This window comes from Vipera berus, assembly GCF_964194415.1.
Source record: "Vipera berus genome assembly, chromosome: 5".
NCBI classification, from domain to species: Eukaryota; Metazoa; Chordata; class Lepidosauria; order Squamata; family Viperidae; genus Vipera; species Vipera berus.
Genome location: NC_138207.1, coordinates 36906046 through 36924621, shown reverse-complemented (window position 1 = coordinate 36924621; position 18576 = coordinate 36906046). Strand labels below are relative to the sequence as shown.

Genomic DNA, 18576 nt, shown 5'->3' with positions numbered 1-18576 from the left:
GCTGCTCTGACATCCGTAGTTTTGAAAACCTTTGAAAGGTTAGTGCTGGACCACCTGAAAACCATTATGGATCTGCTGTTAGAGTGCTTGTAATTTGCCTACCAAGCTAGTAGCTTGGCAGATGATGCTGTTACTGTGTTTCCCTGAAAATAAGACCGGGTCTTTTTTTTGCCTCCAAAAGAGGCACCAGGTCTTATTTTGGGGGTATGTCTTTTCCACTCAGGTCCGGTATCGATAGCCCTGCCCAGCTGGCCCACTTCTGGGGACAAAGGAGCAGCTTCATTCTGCAGCTGAGAATGGAGCTCTGGCCTACATTTTGCAGTCAAAGCCTTTCCAGAAGGCCACTGCAACCAAGAACCAAGCTATGGATTAAATCCATAGCTTGGTTCTCAGCTGCAGTGGCCTTCTGGAAGGGCCACTGACTGCAAAATCCAGGCCTGGGGATGCCGCAGAAGTGGGCCAGTGAGGAGAGGTCTGGCTGCAAGGTAAGTGGGTGTGGGGTAGCTCCACCCTCTCACCCCTGCCCTGGCTTCATTTTTTAGGTGTGTACTTTGCACAAAAACTAGGGCTTATTTTCAGAGTAGGGCTTACTTTCAGGAAAGTAACAACTAGACATTTGGAATGTTGGTATTGAATGCCGAGCTGAAGTCTACAAAAAGGACCCTTTTATAGTCCTTGGAGATTCAAGATGATGTAGATGTTGTAGAGGGCTGTGAAAATATCTTTACCTTTACCTTTACCTAAGCCTTTAATATTTCACACCAGATGATATATTGTAAAGGGGTTACAAATGAGAGAAGAGCAGACAGCTTCCCATTGATACCCAAGGCAAAATATATATAAATGGCTTATAAAACTGACTTTATTTGGGTCTGAAATTCAGCAGGCACAAAGCGGGGGATGGGGGTGAAATAGATGGAAAACACTAGTATATTAAAAGCTCATATGATTTAAAACATTCCATAGTCATAGGTAGCAAAATATGCATTTTAAAATTAATAGAAATAAGATCATTTAAAGCAGGCGTGTCAAACTGCCGGCCCACGGGCCAGACACGTCACAACAAAACTGCGCCCACCCCATTGCCGGCAATGGGGAAAAAGCTCCGATACATCGCGCGACGTCACGAGTTTGACACCCCTGGTTTAAAGCAATGAACTGAAAATGGAAACAAAAAAAATTGACCTTTCAATAATGAAAATGAATGGGAAACATCTGTAACAATCACTTCATAATGAAAGCTTGTTACTACATTTTGTAATTTAGCTTCACACTTATATTATCAGTATTTGACACTTAACAGTTTAACAAGATTTTAAATGAACTACATTCATTATTCACAATGTTGTTTAGAGAAACAGAAACATTTGACAAAATATAATAGTTTTTAATGCAATTCCTACTTAAAATCACTATTTTGATTATATGTTCACTCAACCACCAAAGAAATTAACAGCTACTATGTTCTTTGGCGAGCAAGAGCCTGTTACAAATACATTTTGCCATTTTTTCAAAATATTTCATGTTACATCTTTAAACCAAAAAAATTCTATTGCACTTTTAATCTGAACTGTTCTTTTAAGCACCTCAAAGCATGGTACCTCGTTTCATAAATTAAAGTATGTCCAGTTTTTCAACCAGTCATTTTAAGGCTGAATACAAACATCCTGGGAAAATCGTTTTATGACAAAGAGTATCACAACATGAAGAATCAGATAATTATAATAATTATAATCAGAATTCTAATCAGAATTAGAATACTAATTTTACAAAACCTTGCTGAAGCTCTCCAAAGCAAGGTGAAAAAGAATCAGAATCATTCATTTTTTATGTTTTAATACATCTGTTTTTCCTTTTTAATGTTTTGTCACTGAGTACAGCATTGGGTGGATTTGTCTTCATTTTGAAATTTGTCTTTTGGGAGAGATATAAACCTTGTAAGGAGATTTTGATTCATATTTATTCATGTTTTTACACTTCAGTATATTACATGGGGTGGACTGTTAACAGATATCACTGGAAAACTGAAAGGCAACTTCTTTTATTGACATTTGTCTAACATTTCAGATGCTGTGGTTTTTAAAAGAGGTTTAGCAGTAGATTTTGTAGAATTTTCCAACAACAGAAAATTCTTTTAAACATAATTCCTCCACATAAAATTTAAAACATTACATTGAACACATTATACAACATTATAATAAAAGGCATAATCTTTTTACATTTTCCCATTATTAAGTATATAGAGTTTTCTGGCAGCAGTAGAAACCAATAAGCAGCTATTTGTTGTGCAATATTATGGATGCTGTTATGTGCAGCAGAATGAATCTTTAAGCAAGTAAAAATATAGATATATTGATGCATTTAAAGTTCACTTGAAGCAAAATTAAAGGTGGTGTCAAAACCTCTAGTGGAGTTTAGTACCAGTTTGTCAAAAAATCTCTAATCATCTCATCAGAGTTTGAGTCTAAGCAAGAAAAAGTCCCAAATATATACACTGTATCAAAACAATATAAAAGTTTACTAGTCACTTCCAGTGTGCAAAGTACGGTAAGCAGAAGTGATTACTGATTCTGCAAAATCTTGTTGAAGCATTCCCAAAGCAGAGTGCAAAACAATCAGGAATCTTTAGGCAAGTTCTTGGGTATCTTTTTAAATAGTCTGGGCTTTTTTCCCCTCCTTTAATGCTTTATTGTCAGGATAACTTCTAAGGTTAGTGCAATTTCATCCACCATTTAGGATCTGTAATCCTTCCGAACTGTGTGTGCCATCCAGTTTACTTTTGTAGTCCAACTTTCTCTGAGTGCTTCATCAAATTTCTGTTTAAACTGTTTTATTGCTTCGTCATCACTCTTTCCCAAGGCAAGAGAGTCCTAAGAAAAGTAACAAAAACATGTTATTTGACTTTTATGCTCTATGTTTTCAGATCATTTTGCAGACTGTTGACCAAATCTGTTGTTCTGCAGTTAATTCCTATGGTTTGCAGAACTCAACAAGAGTATGAGATAGTGCTAGCATTTTTTACTTTAGATGAAAGGAATTTGTGTTACAACAAACAGTTCAACAGAAAGCTATGATGATAATCATAGCAGTTCAGGAATTATACTGGCATTTCGATTCTCTTACAATCAAAAGCTATTAATTTACAAAGTATAATCCCTAAGTACTTCAAAGATTCAAAGATTTCTTCCTAAACTCATCTCTGGGAAAATTCTATTAACTTGTGCTTGAATTATGAATGAATTGGTAAGAAGACATTTTACAAAATGCACAAGGACCTCCCACCATTTGAAACTCACTATATTATGATCTTACCAAAAAATTATATCAAGGGGCTTGTTCACTTTACCCCATAAATCTGAAGATTAAGCAGAATACAGGATTCAGAGACAAATGGATAGAAATTTTATGGTGCAAAAAAAATTCCTAAAAATTATTACATAGTAATTTTTACATAATACCAAGATAATGTTGAAAGTTTGAAGATGCTGCTCTGAGCAAACATCAATTGCGTATTTATTTATAAATGAAAATGAACAATATTCCTTCATGAAAGAATCAGTTCTGTAAAAATGAAGTTGAAAAGCTCCAAATATAGAGCCCTTTCTAAAGCATGTGATTTAAGCTAGAAAATCTATTTACTTCACCTTTTTTTATATGAGAGTGTTAAAAGTGATGTTCAATTTTTGGAAAATTATTTTTGCACTGTTTATTAAAGAATTATTCAGGGTTCAGATGGAAAAAAACAAGCAAAATTATATTACATATACTTGTGTATTTGCTCAGTAGAAGCTATCAGAAAAGTGCATATAGTGTATCTATGTTGTAACCAGGGCTTATTTTGTCATAGAACACTCAGAATGGAGTTCTGGCACCTTTTTTGGCGGGTTGTATGACATGTGTGAGTTCTGGCACCTTTTCCTTTTACAAAAAAAGCACTGGTTGTAACACATATTGTCCAAGAAATAAGATAAAGAGTCTCTAAAGAGAAATAATGGGCAACATGATGTCTTCCAGATACTGCTGAATCCAAACTCCTGTCTGGTCTAGCCTTCACGATCAATGAAAAAGCATGATAGGAACAGCCTTGCAATAATATAGTAACTTGGGTTAGGTTAGGCAGTTGAGGTGGATATTGTGGCAGGGCTGTTAAAGGTCTCTGCCTGAGATTTTAGGAAGATGGTACCAGTTGGAATTAATACTGTTGCCTAGGTAGATGCAGAAGTTCATCTTGTATGAGAAATAGTAAAAATATATTAATTACTCTGAAAACGTTTGGAGAGAATTTAGAAAAAAATGTACAATACTATCTGACAAAACTGTCAATTATTTATTTAATCTATATCCAGTTTTCTTGGAAAACATAAGATCTGACTGAAAACTAACAAGTGCGTTTCATCAACAAGTAAGGAGTTGAACATGTTTTCCCCATATCACTAAATTATTAGAGATGTACCTTTAGATATTGAATGTCTTTAAAAGACGTTAGCTCTGGAAGCCCAGCTGTTAACATTAGTGCAAACAAGGTGATAAATAGGTTGCCATGTCTTCGCAGAATCAAATATGCTTCTTCACAGTATTGGCGGAACCTTAACATTAGCATTCAAAAAACAGACACTGTAAATCAGGACAACAGAAATAGACAGACTGGACAGGAGGCCTGATCTGGTTTAAGACACTGATGAACAAAATAGATTCATCACTGAGAGCTGATGTTTATACCGTCACTTGTTCTTATTTTGCAACTGTTTGAAAAAAAAGATGTACAGGTTATTTATTCTGAAAAGTGTTTATTTGCAAATAATTTGCTTTATTTTTTACTTAAGGGAAGCGGTGGCTCAGTGGGTTAGGACGCTGAGCTTGTTGATCAGAAGGTTGGCAGTTTGGCGGGTCGAATCCCGAATGCTGCGTAACAGAGTGAGCGCCTGTTACTCGTCCCAGCTTCTGCCAACCTAGCAGTTCGAAAGCACGTAAAAATGCAAGTAGAAAAATAGGGACCACTACGGTGGGAAGGTAACAGTGTTCTGTGCGGCTTTGGCATCTAGTCATGCTGGCCACATGACCACGGAGACATCCTCGGACAAGTGCTGGCTCTTCGGCTTTGAAACAGAGATGAGGACCGGCCCCTAGAGTTTGAAACGGCTAGCACGCATGTGCGGGGGAACCTTTACTTTTACCTTTATTTTTTACTTAGCAACAGCATGTATAAGACATGATAATTCTAGTTATGAGACAGAATGAGGTTGTGTATTATAATCCAAATTAGAGTGACAAATATTCATACAGACATGGAACAAGTGAGTAAACCATAGATAAAGGTTCTCAGGATCAGAAATACAATTACATCAGTGTCTGATGTCAGGAATGAATTCATGCAACCCTGGATATCAGTTATTCAGTTTTTTCTAAACTATTCCCCAAGAGAAGGAATAATGTTTTCTAGTATTACCACTATTGACTATTCTATATAAATTTAAGGGCATTATTCCCCCACTGAAACAACTGGACATTGTTTAAAAAAGTGGTTCTCAAATTTATCTTATTACATTTAACACTGAATTCCAAAAACAACTTTTATTTATGTTCTTAAGGTATTCATGGGAATACTTCTGCATGTTTTCTAATAAGTAAATGAAACCGTTTTCCTTTTTTTTAAAAGGAGACTATTTATTTCAAAAGTATTCAAATATATGGCTTTTTATATGGGAAAATAGTAGATTGTATGTATGCACATGTGTCCATACACATACAGACATATAGACACACACACACTTCAAGAATTCTCTTAAAATTCAATAGTAGTACAAATTCTGATAATCTGATATATTATTAGACGAATGAGAACAAGCAAAATAGAACTATGTACAGAAGAATGCCTAACAAGTGCCTACTTTTCCTATAATGTCTATCATATTATTTGTTTGTTTTTTCATATATGAAGCTAGACATTATGTAAAATATACTTTCCCAAGTTAAGCTTGACGGTTTATGATGACCTGAATATGTCCTTTTACAGGTTGTTGGGGTTTTTTGGCAGCAAGAGTTTTTTTTATTGCCTTTCTAGATTTTCCACTCCTATCCTACAGTGTGGAGGTTTCCTATATACTAACCAGGTCTAACCCTGCTTAATCTCCCATCTCCCACCCGCTGGACACGTATCTAAATTAGTATAGCATCAATTTGATTCTGTCACATAGGGATCTAAGACTAAACCAGAACTAAATTATTCTAACAGGTTTAGTACTTACCGGCCAAATTTTTCAGTGTTTCCAGTTTTTCCCTGCTGGATGACATGAATAAAATCATATGTAAGGATGAAAGGGACTCGTTCTCTTTTAATTCCAAATTTGGATTTGAAGTTTCCAAGAATATGACCAAAATCTATATGAAACAGCTGGAAAACAGAACATTACATCTGGCAAAATATTCATATTATTCATAACAAAACACTATCATCTTATTTTTAAATTCTTCTGCAATGAAATGCAACTGTCTCTCTTCAATTATGATGAATAATGGCAACTTTTCAACTATTAATTTGTATCTTTTTAATTAAACCACCTAAATGATTAAATTCCTTCTCCTTGGCAGGAAATGGCAATTGGGTCAGTTGATGGAAAGAAAAAAGAGAATTGGGACAAGGTGAGTTTCTGGGCTAGTGAGATATTTAATCTTCAGTTCTTAACGTCCATATGGAAGTCAGAAATATTCACCCAGAAAAGGATCTATAGTTAGGCAGGTATTCTCAGATATATGTTTGGCAAAGGTTTGCTTGCTACTTTATAACTGGCTGAAAAAAGATAATCCCACTAACAATTTTGAGTTAAATCTTGAATTAATTTAATATTTGCTAAGTAGGATGGGGAAAAAATCAAAACATGTGCTAGCAGTTTACTCACAGAGAGAAAATTGCTTGCATCAGTAAGACAACTTGGGATTACTTGTGAATGGCATCTAGTGCAAGGAAGGCAAGAGGAGAAAAATGGCCTGAGCAGAAAAGGGTAGGTCTCACTCCACTGCAATGACTCTTTTATTAGGTCAATACACAATACTTCACACATATCCAAGGTTGAAGCTATTGTCACGTATCAAAGAAGATTCGCAAAGCAAAGGAAGTTCTGTGCTCCTAAGGCACAAACATACCTAAAAGCCTATTTTTTTAAACTTATGACTTCATTTTCCTAATATGTAGAAATGTTATGTTTATTAGAAAATGTTACATAAGAAAGGTTTAAATATTTTTAGAATGATATACATTTTATGGGAATGATGAAGGTAACAGTATAATGTGAAAAAACTTTTCCCCAACAAAATCACCATTAGAACCATTACGGGCTGGAAAGCCACATGGCAATGAGGAGCATAGGAATCATCATTCTGAGCTGGAAGTGAATGTTTCTACTGGAATATTCCAAACAAACATTTCCCCATTAATATCTTGACTCTTACCTGACCATTCTTCCTAACCATGATATTGTCACTGTGTCTGTCTCCAATGCCCAGGACATAAGTAGCTACACAGTAGCCAGCACAAGACAAAGTGAATGCCTCAATGGCTTGATCCAAATCTTCTCTGAATTAGAAAGATAATAGTGTTTATAAATAGACTTAAACCAGATATTTTAAAAATTATAGTATATTTTTAAGAGCTGCTTAAATTACAGAGCTGAATCTCATTTAGTTTATTTACCAAAATAATTCCAAGAGCATTATTAAGAAAACATCTTGCAAAAGGAAATGGCAAATGCAGAAGGAACTTTTGGAATTACTTCCCACCAATTCCTCATTAATTACATCCTCACATCATGCAACTATCACTGAAGTGATTTAAGCTCTATTTTTTTATTGTTATTTGACACGATTGTATGACTACACTGTAAGCTACTAGCAAGAAAACGTGTATTGTTATGCCCTAAAACCTGTATCACCTGAATTGCCTACAGATCTGCTTTTCTGCAAGAACACTGAAGAGTGCTGCAATAAAGTTCACACATTAAAAAAATAGCAGGTGTTGGTGCAGCAGGGGCCTTCTTTTGCATTCTGCCATTTTATCATGAAAGCCCTCACTGAGCACATGAGAGAAGGCTCAAGCTGCAAAAGATGGTTCTGGGTGGTGCAGAAGTGGTTTACAGTGTAATGGCAGGGAAGGCCAGATAGAGGGAGCAGTTGATTGTAGTGGGTAGGTGGACAACCAAAAAATGGCCATACATTTTGTTCAGGTGACTGCGAGGGAAGTGGTCATGGCCAGCTGTTCCTTCATTCAGTGCTGTTGTAACTTTGAATGGTCACTGAATAAATTGAAATTAAGCAAGGGTTACATGCATATCAAAGAATGCAGTGGAAAGGAAAATTAACATTTAAAAATGCTAAAATTTAAAAAATCTAATATTATAGGAAATCATAAGTGTGGTGAGAATGTTAAAAATGATATGATTGTAGCAAATTCTTTCACTAAAACAATAGTTGAAAATGCAATAATCATGTTGGATTTTTCTTTCCTACATGGCAGCAATGTTGCAAACAATTCTGGAAGATGATTTATAACAGTATGAACGTTTCCTTCCAGCCTATTTTTAAAATTAAATATTCCTAAATATTTAGTAATTTTTATAAAGTATACTGAATTGGCCTTGTACATGATAACAGCTGCTAGAATTGTTTCACATTAGAAATTACAATTTATTCTCTCTCTCTCTCTCTTTCACACACACACACACACACACACACACACACACACACAGACATTCTGCAGGTGTAGAGGTTATTACATGAAAATATAGATGTATTTGCTTATGGAGTACTGTGCAACATTTTAATGTATTTGTGAAACCTGTGTGAGTACCTGACAGAGACTCTTTAACAACATTCTGTTCCCCTACACAAATGGAAGGGTAGCAAGAGTGATTGCAAAATTACAAGAGGTTTGTTGTTTAAGTCCCTGGGCAGAGGCACCACTGAAGACCAACTAGTTTGTCACAACTCCTTTATTAGTGACTTTCTCAAATGTCACTAATCTGATAAACAAACTGAAAGGATGCTAAAAAAACAAAGTAATTAAGAATTTTCTACATACCCAGTATTGTATTCTTTAAGCCAATTTAACAGAGCATCTTTGTTGAATGCAGCAGCTGCAGCAACATTACTACTATTGAGTTGAATGTCTGCAATTGTTTCAGAAGCTGAAACCACCTCAATTAAACCAGAATAATCTCCAGTTGCTAAGCAGCCATAAGGCAACAGTCTGGAAAAAATATGAGTTTATAATTAAGTCAAAATATTTTTATTTATTTAAATTATTTTTATCTCCTTTTATCTTCTTCAAAGAGAGTTTAAATCAATATGTTGTCCAAAATCAGTATTTAATTAAAAAAAGAGAGAGAGAGGAAAGCATTGTTCTGAATTTCTAGTACTCAAACAACAGATGGTGCTATCTCCCTTATTTCAAAGTACTACAATTGAATGTTGGCCAAATGCAATTTTTAAAAAAGGAAGAATGCGTGAGGTTTCCAGAAAAATACATTTATGTAGAGATCTGATCGTTTGCAGTTACTAATTAAACATTTGGCCCACATTTTTAATTTTTCTGGTTCTTTTCAATCCATCATCTACCTAGGGTGATGAAAAGTTCTAGAAAACTCATTTATGTACCCTTTAGTAGGTTTTTTTTGGTTGATCCTAACAACTATAGGTTTTGGATCTTATTTGTCTGAGTGGAGTAGCCAAACATGTACTTCTTATAAATTCCTAGACAAGATTCTTGGCATAATCTTTTTTTCTAACATAAACTATCACATTTTTAATCACATTGTATTCTGCTTATCTATGGCAAGGATTGGCAACTTTCTGTCCTCTTCTACAGAAATCTCATAAGATTTCAGCAGAAATTGCCATATCAGATTTCCAAAATCAGGCAATCTTCTAACACAAGATCTTGCATAACATCAAATTCTGAGCAATTTCAAGAATGTTTTAACTAAATACATATGTTTAAAGTTCTTCTTGAAGAATGAGAGTCTATTGAGTATTCTGATGAACATGCAATGCTGTGCTCTTCACCTCTACTCTATGGAAATTGGAATTGAATTCAATGAGAATTTTAAAAAATGAAAAAAGTGAAAATTCTTATTTGAGGATTTTAAGGAAAACACTGAGGAAATCTACGGCATGAACTTAGCTGTTAAGATCTTTTAAGTTCTCATCCATTCTGCAATTCAATAACATCAATATTGGCTTAAATTTCCTTTGTAGCTTTTAGCACTGTCAAAAATGTATTTAAAAGCATGCATAAAGTCTTCTGCTATAATTCATTTTAATCCTTTTTCCCACTCTGGCCCAACACTTCCTAAGAGATTGGTAAGAATTACAGTGCTTATTTATAAAATCAGGAGAGATTTTTTTTGGTTTCCAAAATGATGGTAAATCAGTAACTGACTTCTGAACACATATGCACACGTTTTTTTTGAGTATTATAGTTCCTAAATGAATCTTTTGTATTTAATTTATTCTGCTATCAGAGGCATAATTGTAGAACATTTTCTCATGAATAGTTTATTTCTTTGCTGGGTTACTTGTTGAAATATATTGTTCTTATCTGTGTGAGTGATTACCATATGCCTGAAGTTCTTTCTGTTTGCTAAACTAAAAATATTTAAGAGTTGAGCTCCAGATTACTATCTGGTGTGTTAGGAATATAATTTCTATTATTAAAAAAAATGATTTTCTGTTTCTTTTACATCCACTGTTGAGAAAAGGCAAATTAGCATTTCAAATGTTGCGCAACTGCCCATTTAAACAAGGACTAAGTAAATACATTAAGCATTAACAAAGGGAAAAAAATAATCTTATGAAGTTGTTACTGCTGTTGTTAATTCTGCCTTTCTTATATATGAACCTCAAGGTGGTGAACATCCCTAATACCTCCTCCTATTTTCTGCACAACAACCACCCAGGGAAAGCTGGGTTGGGCTGAGAGAGAGTAAGGGGCCCAAGTAGAAAAACACAGGCTTCAGGGAAAGCACAGAAATTCCTTAGAGAGTAGCACTTAGAAATCAAACTGGGTAACAAGACGAGCATGAGTCAGTGTGGTCATGCTGAAGGATATATGAATATTGCAACCAGTACCATTTTTATATCACTAGTAAAGGCATCAAAGAATAGGCCTTTTATTCTTTTTCCTTGCTAATGGTTAATTAATTCAGTCTTCCCCAACTGAGCACCTTGTACTAGATCTAACATCTAACATCTAAAATGTTTGATAAATTGTTACTGTGATGATTTATGGGCAAGGGAATTTTGTCATTGAAGACAGAATGAAATTAGAGTATTGACCTTTTATTCCTAATTAACAGCACACAATCACCAAACTTTATTTGTTCAGATGACTGTAGGGAATAATATCAATAGAGATTTTTCTATTTAATTCTATAATGAAACAAAATAATGTACGTATCCAATTAGGAAAATAAACTGAAATTCTTACATTTAAAATATTTTTAATATCAAATTTATCAAGAATATCAATATTCTTGTATGTTGCAAATTAAAGCTGGGGGACTTTTAGGTAGTTTTTAAGTAACAGCAAAAATAAAAAAAAAACATAAAAAACAGAAACAGAGTTAGAAGGGACTTTGGAAGAATTCTAATCCAAGCCTCAGACTGGAAAATAAATAAATAAATAAAATTTAAAAAATGTTGCATCCTCGATTAATTGCTGCCCTATAGAGCCGGGCTAAAAAAGAGAACAGTATACTATGGTAGATAATGAAATATCCTTGTATCTGACGTTTTATTAAAAACTAAAGAAACTTGGTTAATTTATTTTATTTATTTTAATCCCATTTATATCCCGCCTTTCTCCGAAGACTCAGGGCGGCTTACAATCTAAGCACAAATCAAATGTGCTTAGCAATAGCCTTCATTCTATGTATATGCCTGCTTACTAGGGCTTTCGCACACCCCCAGCGGCATTATTACAAAGTCAGCTTATTGCCCCCAACAATCTGGGTCCTCATTTTACCTACCTCGGAAGGATGGAAGGCTGAGTCAACCTTGAGCCTGGTGGGACTCGAGGCTTCTTTTTATTATCCTCTATAGCAGAGGTCTCCAACCTTGGCAACTTTAAGCCCTGTGGTCTTCAACTCCCAGAATTCCTCAGCCAGCTTTGCCATGTTTGAGGACCCCTGCTCTATAGGGCAGCAATTAATCGAGGATGCAACACTTTTGGTATTGTTGAAAATCCTTATTTACCAAATTAAACTAGCACACTTACATAGGATTTGTTCTTTAAAAATGGTAATATATGCTTCTATTCCTTGCTAAGTATAAGGAAGTATGTTTTAAAAATTAACTGAAGTTGCGCAGATAACTTTGAATCATTTTGTATGTCTTCAAATAAGTACTAAAGATAATAGTAACAGAAACAATCTAAACAACACTAGAAGAAAATCCACTTAGAGGCCCTCTTACCGAAGGTCTAGCCCAGCCTCTTTCCAAAGTAAATCCATTAAACGTAACATCTGAAGAGTCAACATGTCTTGTCGTAGATCTGTAACAAAAATTGATAGTTTAAAATAATTGAAAAATGTGCAATAGATAGTCTTTGACTTACAACAGTTTGTTTAGTGACCATTCAAAGTTACAACTACACTGAAAAAAGTGACTTATGCAATAGTGGTGAGTATCTGTAGCTTGAGTGTAGAAGGTTCCTTCTCTGAGCTTGTGGATTGGTTTCTGAACGTTTCATTACCAGGCTAGGTAACATCTTCAGCGGAGTTTAGGGGATGTCAATGTCAGTGTTCTTCTGTTTAGAAGGGCTTCAGGTGTGGGTGTGTCAAGTGAGGTCTTGTGATGGGTCAGGTGTGAGTCATCAGTGAGTCTTGTGATGGGTCTTGTAATGGAGAGGCTACAACAGGTCCGGGTCATTGGTAAGTGAACTGCTGATGGTGGGGGTTTGCATGGGTTGGTTGAGAGTTGGTGCTGTCTCTTGTTGGCTGTGTAGTTGATTTAGATTCTGAGGGGTTTGTAGACTGGTTGTAGGTTGCTTATGACCGTTTTGCACACTTACGACTTGTAGGATCCCCATGGTCCCATAATTAAAATCCGGAAGCTTAACAACAGATCATATTTATGACGGTTGCAGTGTCCAAGAATCATGTGATCACATTTTGCAACCTTCTGGCAAGCACAGTCAATGGGAAAGCCAGATTCACTTAATAGCTGTGTTACTAACTTAACAACCACAGTGATTCATTTAACAAATGTGGAAAGAAAAATTGTAAAATGGGCAAAATTCACTTAACAACTGTCTCTCTCAACAACAGAGTTTTTGGGCTCAATTGTGGTCGTACGTTGAGGACTACGTGTACATAGAAATTTTTTAAACATCTATAAAGCATATTTGGATTTGTAAAAAAATATTTCTCAGACTGAATTTCAACATAAATTGCCTGAAATAATGGCAATATTCCACCACACCTTCAGGGTCAAAATACTATGATAGTAAATCTAACATTAAAATGCCAACAACAGAAAATGAAATTTTCTGTGTACTTACCATCTCCATTTTTAAAAATGATTCCCACCAAGTCACCACCGAACGCTTTGTTACTGTACACTATCCATAAAGGCTTCATTTTTGAGTCCATATATTTACATTTCTCTATACTAGAAGAAAGGTAATAACATTTTTGGTGAGTTCAGTTAAAAGATTAATGAGCCACAAAAATGTATTGGGAAGAAATAAGTCTGATGGAAGATTATTCCGTAATGGAATTTTAGAAACGGGTCAAACGCTTTTCAAAACTTTCATTTTGTTGCTTCAATATCAGTTAACACTTGCAAATTGGCACATTACTTAAATAATTCTTGGATCCCTATCTAGTGGCCACTAATACAACACCTGAACTAGAGATGCATATACACTTTGAAAATCTCTCTCTCTCTCTCATCCAAATTTTACTGGGTTTTGTGTTTAAAAAGTTGTCACGTAAGCTATTATTGTGCACATTTTGATAACACAATTAGTGATAAAATTCTTAATTTAAGCCATTATTATTGGAAATGCTAAACATTTAACAGTTTAAAGATTAATCCAATCTTCACTCCAAGAACGGACATCTTAACCTTGGGATAACAGAGATTGGCTTACATGGCTAAGAGGGAGAAAAAGAATGCCAGCCACATGTAGAACTGCTGCCTTATGCATGGTCGGGTCTACTGAGCAATGAAAAGCAGAGAAGTGAAGGACTTGGAGCCTTCTGGTTTTTTTTAATACTACCACTTATAGTACAGTGTACAGTATATGGATGAATGAAAGCAGGTCATCTTACCAAAGTTCTGAAAGTAAAACAGACGGATTCAGAGGGGACTGGAGATGGGAAAGGGCCTCTCTGTATGCTCTTTGTTTTAAACAGGTATGCATCGCATCCTTCCCTTTGGCTTTACTTTGCTTCATGGCATTCAGCTTGATTAAGCTATTCAAAGTCTTCATCTTATTCAGTGCTTCAACCTGGAATAGATATTTGAAAATACTACTTTTTAGAATGAAGGGGTTCACATATTAAGCTAATGTGTGCTTTGTTTAGTTCTGGCTACTGTGGCTTATTTAGCAAATATCACTTAATCAAATCATAAATTATTAAGATGTATCCACGTGTCAATAAATAATCCAAAGTACAGGCAATAATTTCTAAAATTAACACAACTAGAGTAGTAGGCAAACTCCTTTTAACACTCAGCATATTGAAAAAATATTTTAAAAAGTCCTTTAAAAAAATAATCAAGGATTTTATTTTTCCCCCCCTCATACATATCCTCACCATATAAAAGACAAAGTGATGCATATACGGCAAATTTAAAAGCACTTGTCCCTAGCTGCAGCAAAACCAATTCTACCCTTTGACATATTATATAAAGCAGCAACTTTTAAGAGAGTCACAGAAGTGAAATTTAATGTTTGTTTGTTTGGGGCAATCATAGGTAAGTGTTAACTTTTATAAATTTTCTACCTCCATAACCCCTTTGCTTATCAATTTAATTTGCATATTAGATAGCACTGTGTCAAAAGAAGTTGACAATAAATTTCTGCTCTCCTAATTCACAGAGAATTCACCAAAAGGCTATTTATTTATTTTATTGGCAACTAAAACACATAAACATATTAAAATATTAAAGTCATTTACATTTGAAGATTTAGCTGACAACATTTGTCAACTGTTGAACCAGGAGCAAAAAAAATGATACCCAAATATGGCTACAAGTGGGTGACCAGCAAGTTTTAGCATGAAGTAGGAAGTCTTTCTCCCATCCGGTCAATAAAAAGGCCTTTAATAACAGGAGCATCTTCAACAGTCTAATCTGAACGGATCAGAATGACCTTGATATCATCCGTAATACAGTTTTTTACAGATAACATAGCAATTAGGGAATAAAATTATCAGAAGAGAAATTTTCATGTTGGTACATTTACTTCTACAGGATGCAAACATGTCTGCTCTCTGTATCTATCAGGGTTCAAAAACATAGTTAAAATGTAACAAATGTGAAGGCTGTGGTGAGCAAAATAAAAAAAAAGTCAATTTACTAGATTTATGTCTGCCTGCTTCAATAGCAATAGCATTTAGATTTATATACCGCTTCACAGTGCTTTACAGCCCTCTCTAAGCGGTTTACAGAGTCAGCATATTGCCCCCAACAATCTGGGTCCTCAACATAATTAGTTTACGTTCTCCATCAATTTCCCAGTCTGTGTGTCCTTAAATCTTGGAGAAAAGATACAGAATCCAACCTTACTTTTAGCAAATGTTGACTATTAATATGGATCCACTAACAAATATTTTTTCTTTGTTGTTTCTCCCAATTTTGCTAAATTACTACCTCCTTGGTTTTAGAATTTTAGAAAGATAATGCTGAATCAATGAATATGACTGAGACCATGAATTTCTTAATATCCAGTGTGCTGATAGTTTTACTACTAAAACAAGCCATTATTCTAGAACAATCATGGCTTCTTTATAAATCTGAAACTTAAACCAGTGTTAATAAACTTGGGAAATATATATTGTTAATAATTAGTATACACTTTTAAATTTTCAGAAGGTTCTGTAAGGAAAAAATAATTTTAGTGTAAATTATGTTTTAAAGGCTCAAACTTTCTTACAGAAGGCCAAGTCATTCCAAGCAGGATGCTGTGGAAGGTGTACAGAGTTCGGTTATAGAAAATGAAAGACTTGTCAGGTCAGACATCTGTGAAAACCAAGAGTCCTCCTTTTCTACAATTCTAGGAGCTGTACAAACATTATATGAGGGAACAAATTCAACCTGTGCTGCACAAACAGGAACTTTTTGAAGTATTTCTAGGTTCAATTTCTTCCTTGTTTGCACAGTTGGGAATTTCTTGCCCCTTCTTTGATTGCACTGACATACACTTCCTCTAAAGAGCACAGAAAATGTCACAGCCCACAAAAGACTAAACTGAATAAATTTAAAACAGCTATTAATTTTTAATGGTTTATTCAAGAACATTAACTTATAATTAAGATTATACAGCAGTAGGTAATTATTTTGTAAGGTACAGATTCATGCACTGATTGCAGGAGATAAATTGAAAAAAACCCCTCTAAAAGTATTATTTTGCCAGTTTCCCAATGAATATTGTGAACAGCATTTCACAACTGGTTAAGCAACAATTACTGGTTATTTCTACTACAGGTAACAAGGCTACTGTGGCCTATAAAAGCATCTTACATCATGTTGTCTTCGTGCAAATAAACTCAGGGGAAGGATTTAAAATAAATAGTACCTGTTTGGAAAGAACTTTCATGTGACTGATGCTTCCACGACAATAAGCTTCCAATATCACGCCAAACTGCAAGGAGACTGCAGATATATGCATTTCTGATCTACAAGACATATGTGTATAAATGTATAACAATGTATTTTAAAGACATATTTATAATATATATCCAGAAGGTATAAATAGTTAAATGTGCAGCCTTTAAAATTATGTTGTCATTGCTCTACAAATAAACAGATGCCAAGCCAAGTACGCCCTTGCACATGGAAATATATACCAAGTAAAATACAATACTCAATCTCTTTGCAGTAGAAGTCAATCTAACCCCCCAAGTTAAATCCTGTGTCTTTTTAATTCCCCATCTTCTAAAAAGGAACATGCACAGAGATGAGTCAAAATTTCTTGTTGCAAAATTCAGGAAACAATGTGAGAAAAGAAATTTGGTCTTATGTGCAAGTTTCTGATGTTCTTAAAGCTTAAATAAAAGGTCAACTTGAGGAGAGCTCTGCCAAAATCAGAAGATGGCCATAGAAGAACCTTTTCTTGAGAGGTATGAACCTATTGATTATAGCAGCTTTTCGAATGATAAGCACTTTATGAATTGGGCTTCAGATACTGTAATCTCACTACACATGGCTGATTACAGGAGTGAAATTCCAACATAGCTTCAGAGCTCCAGACTATGGAAGTATCAAAAGGAGTGGAAACATGACTTTTGAAACTGCAGCTTTAGAAATCAAAAGGTAATGGCGAAGAAGGCATTTTGAAGGCACCAATTTGCTGCAGTTTAAAAGCCTGATTATTACTGTTTTGACTTATTAATTGTGGGCAGGAATATTTGAAGAACAATCTGAAGGATCCTTCAGCTGGATCAATGGTTTTTGAGATGCTGATTCAATGGAGACAAAAACATGGATCTAAAGATTAATGAATAAGGCCTTAGGACAGGGGTGCCAAACTGCTGGTCCGTGGGCCGGTTGCATCATACAGAGGCCGCGCCCACCACAGCTCCAGCAATGCAAAAAAAGTCACGATACGTCACATGTCATGTGACGCGGCGAGTTTGACACCCGTGCCTTAGGATGTAAAACAGTCTTGTATGATTGTGGTTTTTATGAGGAACAAAGAATCCTCTGATACATTCTATCACAAATGTATAAAATAAATAAATCCAAGACTGGTCCTCATTTCAAGTAGTAAATAAAATGTTCACTTAATTCCAAGTAGTAAGCAAAACTTTTCCCAAGTTACCTTGCTGCTTTTGAAGAACAGAACTGAGTCAACCTTAAAAGGGACAAGGAAGATATATAATATCTTTAATGAAATGCTTGATAAATTATAAAGAAACTGCCTAAAGAAACGATGTGGTTCTGCTTCTAAACATATACTTGGAAAAAAAATAAATATATGGAAAAACCATACAGATAGAACTTGACTATTATCAAAATAATATTTATGCCATCTTCTATATAGTGCAAGTTACTTGCAGACTAAACCCTTACTATTCTCACTGTAGTCTGTCACAGCAGCTTCCCCTTCATGGGCACCATCTCTCACAAGCCTTATAAACTCCCTTGATGAATTCATTGTGGGATGTAAGATATGAAAAGAGTAAAATTAGTTTGATAAGCTCCAAAGGAGCTCTGTTTGTACCTGCAGTGTCTAAACTCTTCTTGGCTGAGATTCACATTCAGCTCCTTTTTAGAATTTAGTTGTCTCTACAAGTCATTCCCTTCCCCTTGATACAAAGCCTATTTTGAAGTTCCATTTTCCAATTTTCCTACTAC

The 18576-nt window shown here is 35.0% G+C and overlaps 1 protein-coding gene across 5 annotated transcripts in view; it reads right to left on the bottom strand.

The window, feature by feature from the left end:
* Window positions 1-840: 840 nt before the first annotated feature.
* PIK3CB (phosphatidylinositol-4,5-bisphosphate 3-kinase catalytic subunit beta) overlaps window positions 841-18576 on the bottom strand; it is an 85691-nt gene continuing 67955 nt past the window's right edge. For all 5 annotated transcript variants that reach the window (XM_081328912.1, XM_081328916.1, XM_081328914.1 and 2 more), the window contains 9 exons: window positions 16796-16895; window positions 14325-14503; window positions 13550-13659; window positions 12463-12541; window positions 9071-9238; window positions 7447-7570; window positions 6246-6391; window positions 4454-4586; window positions 841-2870 (listed from right to left, as the gene is read on the bottom strand). In XM_081328912.1, the coding sequence (XP_081185038.1) occupies window positions 2733-2870; window positions 4454-4586; window positions 6246-6391; window positions 7447-7570; window positions 9071-9238; window positions 12463-12541; window positions 13550-13659; window positions 14325-14503; window positions 16796-16895 (1177 nt within the window). In that variant the 3' untranslated portion in view covers window positions 841-2732. The remainder of the gene's footprint in view (window positions 2871-4453; window positions 4587-6245; window positions 6392-7446; window positions 7571-9070; window positions 9239-12462; window positions 12542-13549; window positions 13660-14324; window positions 14504-16795; window positions 16896-18576) is intronic.